At 32.0% G+C, this 12,321-nt stretch overlaps 1 protein-coding gene across 2 annotated transcripts in view; it reads left to right on the top strand.

Annotated features, from left to right (window-relative positions):
- The window catches only part of TMEM245 (transmembrane protein 245), a 98,340-nt gene that overhangs the window by 12,818 nt on the left and 73,201 nt on the right, over positions 1-12,321 (top strand). For both annotated transcript variants that reach the window (XM_051966974.1, XM_051966966.1), the window contains exon 4: positions 10,814-10,933. In XM_051966974.1, coding sequence (XP_051822934.1) covers positions 10,814-10,933 — 120 coding nt within the window. The remainder of the gene's footprint in view (positions 1-10,813; positions 10,934-12,321) is intronic.

Below are 12,321 nucleotides of genomic sequence, written 5' to 3'. Positions count from 1 at the left end.
CATCAAGTAATTTAAATCTTTATGATTTAAATGAATGAACATGGCAAATTATCCAACAGTACTCTCACCTTATAATAATAAATTTAACTCTGGTACTACTGAGTCCATTTCTTTTATATTTTTTTCCTCTGAGTTTCTCTGAAATTCCTGACCTTTTGTTCTTTCAAGTGAACTTTATTATTTTTTTCTAACTCAATAAGGTAATTTTTTAGTAATTTTTGGGATAATATTGAATAAATAGGTTAGGCAAAATTGGCATTTTAAAAATTCTGTTAACTCACTCTTCTCATAAATAGTTAAATCTAAACATTTGGAAGAATATGAAGTACTCATAGGTAGACTGAACTAATAAATAACAATTCTATCTAAATTAGCCTATTTATTCAATGCCATACCAATCAAATTGGCAACAAAATTACTTTATAGAACTAGAAAAAAATTATAACAGAATTCATCTGGAAGAACAAAAGTTAAGAATATCAAGGGAATTACTGAAAAAAAAATGCAAAGGAAGTTGACTTGCCTGTACCAGATCTAAAATTATATTATAAAGCAGTGATCATTTGGCTAAGTAATAGAGTACTTGAGCAGTGGAATTCACAAGACATAATGACTGTAGTAATCTAGTGTTTGATAAACCCAAAGATTCCAGTTTCTGGGATAAGAACTCACTGTTTGACAAAAATTGTTGGAAAATTAGAAAATAGTATAATAGAAACTATGCATTGACCAACACCAAATACGCTATACTAAAATAAGGTCAAAATGGGTTCATGATTTAAACATAAAGAGTTACTATACTATAAAGAAATTAGAAGCACAAAGGAGAGTTTACCTCTCAAATCTGTGGAGAAGGAAGGAATTTATGGCCAAAGAAGAGATAGAGAACATTATGAAATGCAAAATGGATAATTTAATTATATTAAATTAAAAGATTTTGTCCAAATAAAACCAATGTAGCTGAGATTTAAAAGAGGAGCAGAAAACTGGGGAAAATTTTTTAAATCAAAGGGTTCTGATAAAGGCCTTTTTTTCTAAAATATATAGAGAATTGACTCAAGTTTATAAGAATGCAAGCCATTCTCCAATTGATAAATGGTCAAAGAATATGAACAGACAATTTTCAGATGAATTAAAAATTAAAGACATTAATATATTGTTGGTAGAATTATGCAATGATCCAACCATTCTGAAGAGCAATTTGGAACTATGCTGAAAGGGCTATCAAACTATCCAGCTCTTTTTCTTTTTGTAGTAGCAAGAAATGGGAAACTGAGTGGATGCCCATCAGTTGGAGAAGGGCTGAATAAGTTATGGTGTATGAATGCTATGGAATATTATTGTTCTATAAGAAATGAGCAGGATGATTCCAGAGAGACCTGGAGAGACTTACATGAACTGATGCTAAATGAAATGAGCAGAACCAGGAGGTCATTGTACATGGCAACAACTGTGATGGACTTGGCTCTTTTAAAAAAAGAGATGATTCAAGGCAATTCCAATAGACTTGTGATCAAGGGAGTCATCTGCATCCAGAGGGAGATGAATGTAGATGGACATGAGAGATGGAATCTATGGAGATTGAATGTAGATCAAAGCATAGTTTTTTTTTTTTTCATTTTTGTTGTTTGCTTGTTTTTTTTCTCTTTTTTTTCCCTTTTGATCTATTTTTTTGGTACAGCATGATGAATATAGAAATGTGTTTAGAATATTTGCACATGTTTCACCTAAAAAATTTATATTGATTTTATGCATGAGCAAGCTATTTAGATATTACTTCCAGCTTATTTAAGATCATGGTTGGATTTTTTTAAATTTATTTTTTAACTTTTTTTTTTAATTATAGCTTTTTATTTACAAGATATATGCATGGGTAATTTTTCAGCATTGACAGTTGCAAAACCTTTTGTTCCAATTTTTCCCTTCCTTCCCCCTATCTCCTCCCCCAGATGGCAGGTAGACCAATGCATGTTAAATAGGTTAAAGTATATGTTAAACACAGCATATTTATACAGTTATCTTGCTGGACAAGAAAAGTCAGATTTAGAAATAAGGTAACAATAACCTGAGAAGGAAAGCAAAAATGCAAGTGGACAAAAACAGGAGTGGAAATACTGTTGTAGTTCACACTCATTTCCTATAGTTCTTTCACTGGATGTAGCTCCTTGTCTTTATATTGAACAATTGGAACTGAATTAGTTCATCTCATTGTTGAAGAGAGCCAAGTTCATCAGAATTGATCATCATATAAGTATATAATGATCTCCTGGTCCTGCTCTTTTCACTCAGCATCAGTTCATATAAGTCTCTCCAGGCCTCTCTGAAATCATCCTGTTGGTTATTTCTTACAGACCAATAATATTCCATAACATTCACACACCACAATTTATTCAGCCATTCTTCAGTTGATGGGCATCCACTTAGTTTCCAGTTTCTAGCCACTACAAAGAGGGCTGCCACAAACATTTTTTATGCTTGCTTTTTTTAAACCTAATTAAGTCCCACTCTTTTTATCTTTGTATGTATCTCTCATTATAGTGTTTCCTAAAAGCAACATATTGTTGAAATCAAATTTCTGCTCTGCTATTGTTAAAGTTTTAGGAATAAATTCATCCCATTTACATTCTAATTTACAATTACTTGTGAATTTTCCTCCTGTCTATTTTTCCTCACTATCCTTCTCATTGTAATTACCCTGTCCATCCTTACTCTTCTGCTTTACTTCTACCTGCTACCTTGCCCTCCTTTTCCTTAGCCTACCCAACCTTCCAAAAGTCCCGTCCTTATCCTTTCCCCCCAAGATTATATCTTTGCCCTCTTATTTCTTTTTGAATTTAGAACTTTTATGCCTTTCTCTCTCCCCCCCCCCTTTTCCTCTTTCCTTCCTCTTTCTCTTTTTGTTTATAGGTATAGTTATATATCTTGTTCCCTCGTTGAATCATTTGAAAGTTTTAGCTAAGGTTTTAGCACTATTTAAATATTCTTCTCCCACTAACTTCTATGTCAATTTTTCTTTTTATGTCTCACTTGTATGAAATAATGTTTTTTATATTTCCCTAAAAAGTTTTTTTAGAATCACCCCATCATACACAGCTTAATCCCAATTTTTCTTTCCAACAGCCCAAATAATGATAACAGTAATAAGAATATTACCAATATTTTTATATCTAAGAAGTAAACAATTTCACCTACTGAGTCCCTTATAATTGGTCTTTGATATTTACCTTATATTCTCCTGGATATCTTATATTTAATTTTCCATTAAGTTCTGAAGTTTTTGTCACAAATACATAAAAATATATAAAAATCTTTCAGTCTGTTAAAGCTTTTTTTTTTTCATTCAGAATTATAACTAACTTTTTTGGGTAAGTTACTCTTTGTCACAACCCCAACTCTTTTACTTTATTATTAGTAGCTAATAGGTCTTCTGTAATACTTTCGTAGTTCCATGATGTTTAAATTGTTTTTTCTTGTTGCTTCCAGTATTTTTTCCTTAATTTGGGAGTTTTGAAACTTAACTATGATATTCCTGTAAGTTTTCTTCCTTGTATCTCTCAGATGGTGATCAGTAGGTTTTTTCTATTTCTGTTTTGCCTTCTTGTTCTAGAATTTCAGGACAATTTTCTTTGATAATTTCTTGTAATATTGTATTAAGATTCTTTTTTTATCATAATTTTCAGGTTGTCCAACTATTCTATCTGTCCCAAATTATTTGTTTTTCTGATGAGATGGTTAACTTTCTCTTTTCTTTTTTCATTTTTTTTATTTTATCAGTTCTTGGTGTCATAGAATATCATTAGCTTCTTCTTGCCCAATTCTAGTTTTCAAGAAAACTTTTTTCTTCCTTAAGTTTTTGATTCTCTATTTCAGGTTGGTTGACTTTCTTTTCATAATTTTCTTTATTTTCTTGCATTGCTCTTATTTTTACCCCCAACTTTTCCTCACTCTTATTTGATTTGTAAAGTCTTAGAGAAATGCACACAATGGCAGATCTGAGGTTTACCTCACACCATTATATTGGCAAAAATTACCAAAAAAAAAAGAAAAATAATAAATTTTGGAGGGGCCGTAGGAAAACATTAATGCCCTGCTGATGGACCAGGCATATTATGGAAAGCAATTGAAATTACAAAAAATAACTAAAGCAACAACATTCCTTTTGACTCCATTATACTACTGGTAGGTATATTTCAAAATATCAGAGATGAAAAGGTCCCAAATGTATAAAATATATAAAAATTTTTATAGCAGCTCTTTTTGTTTTGACAAAAAATTGGAAACTGTCCATCAGCTAGAGAATGGCTTAACAAATTGTGGTATGTAATGTAATGGAAAATATTTTGCAATAAAAAAATGGTAGAAGCAGGGAAGGATGATTTGGAAGAGACATGGAAAAACTTTGAACTGGTGCAGAATGGATTTGGCAAAACCAGTACAACTTATAATAACAATATTATAAAAATGAGTAATTCTGAGGACGTATAAAATTATGAAAAATTGAATCGTCAACACCAAGAAAATAATATGTACAATAATTATCACTATAAAAACAAAAAGTGATGATTAAGTGTGCTATCCACATCCTAATAGAGACATGTGGATTCAGTATACAGAATGAAACAAATTGTTTTTGACACAGCCAATGAGCAAATCTGTTTTGCTTTACTATATTTGTTACAAAGATTTTGCTTTTGGTTTTTTCCAGTGGAGTAAAGGGTGGGAGGGAGCAAGAATGGGTTTCTGTACATTTAAAAAATCAATTAAAAATAGAAAACACTCCAAAATAAAAGGAAAAGCAGTAGTAACAGGAAAAGTCTATAAACAAAAAATACAGTTAATCTTGGCATCGAAAAATTAGGGAATGACTTTCTAATACTCTGCCTGAATTTTCTTTCATATTTTCCTAGTCATAAACTAAATAGTACCACAGTCCCATGACTGTTAATGACATCTCTTTTCTACTGTCACAAAAATTCTTGGGAGCTCATACCCACAGGTAGGAATGTAGGAATCATTTTGTCCCATTACTCTTCTCCATGGCAAATCATTAATGAACTGTTATTCTTAAGTCAATTCTCCTGATTATCGCAATAATTACATTATTCTGAATAGTAATAAATAAATATAGATTTTTTTTGGTTTTTTATAATAGCTTTTTATTTTCAAAATACATGCAAAAATAGCTTTCAACACTCACCCCTACAAAACCTTGTGTTGTAAAATTTTCTTCCTCCTTCCTCACCTTTTCCCTCCTCCAGACAGTAAGTAATCCAATATTGGTTAAACATGTGCAATTCTTCTAAACATATTCCCACATTTATCATGTAACACAAGAAAAATCAGATAAAAAGGGGGAAAATGAGAAAGAAAAAAACAAGCAAACAACAACAAAAAAGGTGAAAATACTATGTTGTGATTCACATTCAGTCTCCATAGTCTTCTCTTTGAGAGAATGGCACTTTCCATCCCAAATCTATTGGAATTGGCTCTATGAGCCATTTATATACCACTTTAAGATTTGCCAAGGTGGGGCAGAGCCAAAATGGCAGAGGGGACACACACATTTTTCCGAGCTTTCCTGCTTCCCTCACACTGTTTATGAAATTCAACTTCTGAATTAGTGCTTGACTGTCAGAACCCACAAATATTGGGAGTACAACACATTACCAACAGAAAATAATCTTGAAATTTACCAGAAAAGGTCTGTTTTTGTTCGTACATGCACATGCAGGGGGAGGTTAAAAAAGCTAGAAAAAGAGCAAATTAAAAACTCCCAATCAAATACTAAACTTAAAATTCTAAAAATAAAAGGAGAGATTAATAAAATTGAAAGTAAAAAACTATTGAATTAATAAACAAAACTAAGAGTTGGTTCTATGAAAAAACCAACAAAATAGATAAACCCTTGGTAAATTTGGTTAGAAAAAGGAAAATCAAATTGTTAGTCTTAAAATGAAGAGAGAACTTTCTGTTAATGAAGAGAAAATTAGAGCAATAATTAGGAGTTACTTTGCCCAACTTTATGCCAATAAATTTGATAACTTAAATGAAATGAATGAATATCTTCAAAAATATAGGTTGCCCAGATTAACAGAGTAAGAACTAAATTGGTTAAATAGTCCCATTTTAGAAAAAGAAATAGAACTATTAATCAACTCCCTAAGGAAAAATCCCCAGGACTAGATGGATTTACATGTGAATTCTACCAAACATTTAAAGAACAATGAACTCCAATGCTATATAAACTATTTGAAAAAATAGAGAATGAAAGAGTCCTACCAAATTCCTTTTATGACATAGATATGGTACTGATACTTAAATCAAGTAGGACAAAAACAGAAAAAGAAAATTATAGACCAATCTCCCTAATGAACATTGATGCAAAAATCTTAAATAAACCATTAGCAAAAAAAATTACAGAAAATCATCCCCGGATAATACACTATGACCAAGTAGGATTTATACCAGGAATTCAGGGCTGGCTCAATATTAGGGAAAGTATTAGCATAAATGATTATATTAATAACCAAATTAACAAAAACCATATAATCATCTCAATAGATGAAGAAAAAGCATTTGATAAAATTCAACATCCATTCTTATTAAAAACACTTGAGAGTATAGGAATAAATGGACTTTTCCTTAAAATAGTCAGTAGCATCTATTTAAAACCATCAGTAAGCATCATATGTAATGGGGATAAACTAGAACCATTCCCAATAAGATCAGGAGTGAAACAAGGTTGCCCACTATCACCATTATAATTCAATATTGTATTAGAAATGCTAGCTTTGACAATAAGAGTTGAGAAAGAGATTAAAGGAATTAGAGTAGGTAATGAGGAAACCAAATTATCACTCTTTGCTGATGATATGATGATATACTTAGAGAACCCCAGAGATTCTACTAAAAAGCTATCAGAAATAATCCACAACTTTAGCAAAGTTGCAGGATACAAAATAAATCATATAAATTATCAGCATTCTTATACATCACTAACAAAACCCAACAGCAAGAGATACAAAGAGAAATTCCATTTAAAATAATTGTCAATAATATAAAATATCTGGGAATCTATCTGCCAAGGGAAAGTCAGGAACTATATGAGCAAAACTACAAAAAACTTTCCACATAAATAATATCAGATCTAAACAATTGGAAAAATATTAAGTGCTCTTGGATAGGTTGAGCAACTATAATAAAGATGATAATACTACCTAAACTAATCTATTTATTTAGTGCTATATCAATCAGACCCCAAGAAACTATTTTAATGACCTAGAAAAAATAGCAACAAAATTCATATGGAAGAAGAAAAGGTCAAGAATTTCAAGGGAACTAATGAAAAAAATCAAATGAAGGTGGCCTAACTATACTTGATCTAAAACTATATTATAAAGCAGCAGTCACAAAAACCGTTTGGTATTGACTAAGAAATAGACTAGCTGATCAGTGGAATAGGTTAGGTTCACAGGACAAAATAATCAATAACTACAGGAATCTAATGTTTGACAAACCCAAAGATCCCAACTTTTGGGGTAAGAATTCACTGTTTAACAAAAACTGCTGGGAAAATTGGAAATTAGTATGACAGAAACTAGACATTGACCCACACTTAACCGAGTACACCAAGATAAGATCAAAATGGGTTCATGATCTGGGCATAAAGAATGAGATTATAAATAAATTAGAAGAACATAAAATATTTTACCTTTCAGACCTGTGGAGGAGAAAGGAATTTGTGACCAAAGAAGAACTAGAGATTATTATTGATCACAAAATAGAAAAATTTGATTATATCAAGTTAAAAAGCTTTTGTACAAACAAAACTAATGCAGAAAAGATTAGAAGGGAAGCAGTAAACTGGGAAAACAACTTTACAGTTAAAGGTTCTGATAAAGGCCTCATTTCCAAATATATAGAGAATTGATTCTAATTTATAAGAAATCAAGCCATTCTCCAATTGATAAATGATCAGAGGATATGAACAGACAATTTTCAGATGATGAAATTGAAACTATTTCTATCCGTATGAAGAGGTGTTCCAAATCATTATTGATCAGAGAAACGCAAATTAAGACAACTCTGAGATACTATTACACACCTGTCAGATTGGCTAAGATGATAGGAAAAGATAGTGATGGATGTTGGAGAGGATGTGGGAAAACTGGGACATTGATACATTGTTGGTGGAATTGTGAATGGATCCAACCATTCTGGAGAGCAATCTGAAACTATGCTCAAAAAGTTGTCAAACTGTGCATACCCTTTGATCCAGCAGTGTTACTACTGGGCTTATATTCCAAAAAGATATTAAAGAAGGGAAAGGGATCTGTATGTGCAAGAATATTTGTGGCAGCCCTTTTTGCAGTGGCTAGAAACTAGAAATTGAATGGATGCCCATCAATTGGAGAATGGCTTAATAAATTATGGTGTATGAATGTTATGGAATATTATTGTTCTGTAAGAAATGACCAACAGGATGATTTCAGAAAGGCCTGGAGAGACTTACATGAACTGATGCTAAGTAAAATGAGCAGAACCAGGAGATCATTATACACTTCAACAACAATACTGTATGAGGATAAATTCTAATGGATGTGGCTCTCTTCACCAATGAGAGGATCCAAATCAGTTCCAGTTGATCAGTAATGAATAGAACCAGCTATACACAGTGAAAGCACACTGGGAAATGAGTGTGGATCACAACATAGCATTTACACTCTTTTTGTTATTTTTGCTTGCATTTTTGTTTTACTTCCCAGATTATTCTTACCTCCTTTTTAAATCTGATTTTTCTTGTGTAGCAAGACAACTGTATAAATTTGTGTACATATATTGTATTTAACATATACTTTAACATATTTAACATGTATGAGACTACCTGCCATCTAGGGGAAGGGGGTGGAGGGAAGGACAGGAAAAGTTGGAACAGAAGTTTTTGCAGGGGTCAATGTTGAAAAATTACACATGTATATATATTTTGTCAATAAAAAACTATAATAAAAAAAAAAAAGATTTGCCAAGTACTTTATATGCAGTTTTTCATTTGAACTCACAACTAACCTTTAGAGTGAGCATTATAAACAACATCCTTATCTTAGAGATAAGGAAAATGTAGCTCACTGAATGGATGGATCTTATCCATGGTTACACAAGTAGTAGATTGTCAGTGGGAGGATTTAAATGTAGGGCTTCCTAATTCCAAATCTAACTCTTTTTTTTAAAAGATATTATTCTTCCTCTAAGACAATTCTGGGCCATTTTCCTAGTCCTTTTAAGTCTAGTTATTCTTTGAGCAGAAAGATTATATCCTCAATCATTTTGAATCTGGTGTTTTGCTTCAATCTCTCAAACTTTGTCTCATTTATGATTTTAGTTTTTTCAAGATCCCAAGCCATTTAATCTTTGTAAGATGATACTTCCATTTAGTCATTCATCTCTGTCCACAATTATTAACATGTTCACAAATAGTCAAACATTCATGTATTAGTAATGTCAGGTTAAATAGACAATAGGTACTCTCAACTACCTGGCATCTTGAAATGAAGTCCAAATGGAATTCTGAGGTAATGTAAACTCTTTGGTCTTTAGTTAAAAACTATATGCATCAAGTATTCTTAAAAAAAAAAAAAAAAAGTTAAAAAAGGCTTAAGAAATCTAAAAAAAAAAAAAAAAAATCTCTTTTCTGAAAAGAAGCCTGGTCATCCTAAATTTTAGTGCCTTTCCTCTATTGATTATTTCTGGTTTATCTTATACGTAGTTTATTTGTACTTTCTAATGTTAATTTATACTTTATTCCTCCATTCTTCTTTATGTATTTTATGTGTATGTTTTTATATGTTGCCTCTCTATTAGAAAGTTCGTTCCTTGAAGAGAGAAGTGTCTGGCATCTTAAACAAAACCCTTAACAAACGTTTGTTGATTGAACGAATTAGATTAGAATGCCCTAAGAATGCTCTTTTGCTAGTGAGGCATCTGATGCTGTTATGGTGTGCTTTTAGTCTCCTAGTGTAGAGAAAACTTTCAGCCAAAGAATTTTCTATTGTTTTCAGTCAGTTGTGAAGCAAGATTGTTTACAGCTTTACTTTAGATAGGAATGTGTCTTGGATCACTGACTAAAAGAAATTTAGCAAAGTTTTTTTGATGTTATGATAAGGTTTGATTGTAATGAAATTTCACAAATCTATGGTGGTACTAATAGCAATGTGGAATACAACAAATAAATCTAATGGAATGAATGAAGCAGAGGGAGCAGATATAGGATTAAATGCCAAGAAAGCACAGTAAAAATTTTTAACTTTGAGACAAATTAGGAAACACTGTGACAAAATGGGGCCTAGAGCAGAAGAATGGCTTCTCTTTCCATCTCTGATGTATTGATTGGTTTCCTTTATGACTTTATCATCATTTAAGCACAAAATTTTTGTGAGATTGAATTTATATTTTGATCCTTCTGGTTTCTGGCCTTGTGGTCTGAAGTAAGCTGGGCTTCTACCAGGAGGCATCTGGGCTGAAATAATGCAGCTAACATCTAATAGAACAGTGTGTCATTAAAACAGTGCCATTTGTTAAATATCTTAGTGCAGTCCACATAAATTAAAACATAGCAATATTTTATTGTATTTTGAAGTGAATTTTTTAAATATATAATTTCTAGATATGTAAACTCTTAAACCTCTCTATTTTAATTTGTATATTAATATCCATTGTTTTGGTGTAAAGTTTAATTTAAAACAGTAAAAACACATTTAAAATATTTCTAATTTGAAACAATCTTTCCTTTTTTTCAAGCAATGTATTTATTTTATAGGAACAGAATTACCTGGTCAGGTGATTTCTATTGCTGCTTCTACATTGGCCACATTTGCCATATCCATCACAGGATATGAACCAGGTCAGGAAGAACATAATTCAGCCCAGCAACCCACAGGTGACTGAACTGTGTAAGAATACAATATAAACTTATAACATCTTATCATCATGTGTGTGGAATTTATAAACTATCTTGACTTTTCTTCTTATTTTTCCATTTAAAAATTTTTTTCTTAGTCATAATCTTATGGATGGATAGATGAATATTTGCATATCCATTCTTTTGTTCCATATCTACATTCTTATCTATTTACCTCCTCCCCTCCTCTATTATGGCTTCTTTTCCTTTTTTCTCTTTTTCTTCATTTTTGCTCATTTCCTTTTTTATTTTGTCTCATTAAAAAATGTTTAATAGATAAATTCTGAAATTTTTTTGCTATCCTTTCTTTATGTCTCAGAGTTTTTTCCCTCTCATCTTTATTCTTTTTTTCTATTCTGTTTTGTAATTGCTCATCTCCTTGGATTCTCTCTACTCCCGCCCCCCCCCCTTCTTAACTTACTTCTTTATTTTTCTTTACTCCTTTTTATCTGTTCACTCTTGATTTTTTCCATCATTTTCCCCTCCCTTCCATCTCCACTTATATCCCATCATCTGCTGTGGATGTTTTCTCTTTACCTATTTTTTTTTTAGAGTGGGGAAGGGGATTTTACTGTTGATACTTCTATGAAGCCAGTGATTCTGTTGATTCTTAACTACAATGAGTTTCCCTAGTGGTTCACTTGGAGCTTTGGCAACATCATAATTTCTGCTTCCTGGGCTTAGACAGACATATACTGGTTCCTCTATCCAAAACTCTGTTGATTTTTCTACTTGTATTTTTCTCTGTAGCCTAGACCTAAGTACTTATAAGGGAGAATTAGAGTTTTTGAGACATTTGGGAGCTGATTATAGCCTTCAGAGCACCAGCAGAAGGGCTATACAGGGCCAGACAACTCTGACCCCAAAGCCTACACAGTGGTCTCCGTGGCTATAGAAAGAAAGGTCCATTAACATTAAAAAAAAAAAAGAGAGAGAGACTATAAAAAGAGAGTAACTCAGGTGATCAGAATAGTGGTTGATCCTTTGAAGAGGACGAAAATGACATCACTTTGTAGAGTCAAGTTGCAGCATGTCCAGCTCTGACTTATCAGACAATATGAGTTTGGAATCAGACAATATGAACATTTGGGGTGGATTCTTTAAATTTGCACATTTCGGAGTTTCTTCTGAGACTCGTCCCTTCTCTGTAGAGGACAGCACCTTGTTTAAATGAGGGCATACCATACTGGGTGATCCTGTGCCAGGGTTTCTCATATTGTGCAATCAGTTCTAAAGTTCTTGAGAGAGACCTTGGACTATCTTTGTACTGCTTCTTCTGATCACTATTTGATCACTTGCCCTGTGTGAATTTTCCATAAAATTTTATTTTTGGCAAAGCTAAATTTGGCATTTGAACAATGGGGCCA

This window comes from Antechinus flavipes, chromosome 1, assembly GCF_016432865.1.
Source record: "Antechinus flavipes isolate AdamAnt ecotype Samford, QLD, Australia chromosome 1, AdamAnt_v2, whole genome shotgun sequence".
NCBI lineage: Eukaryota > Metazoa > Chordata > Mammalia > Dasyuromorphia > Dasyuridae > Antechinus > Antechinus flavipes.
The sequence above is the reverse complement of the archived record's forward strand: the minus strand, read 5'-3'. Positions and strand labels throughout refer to the sequence as shown.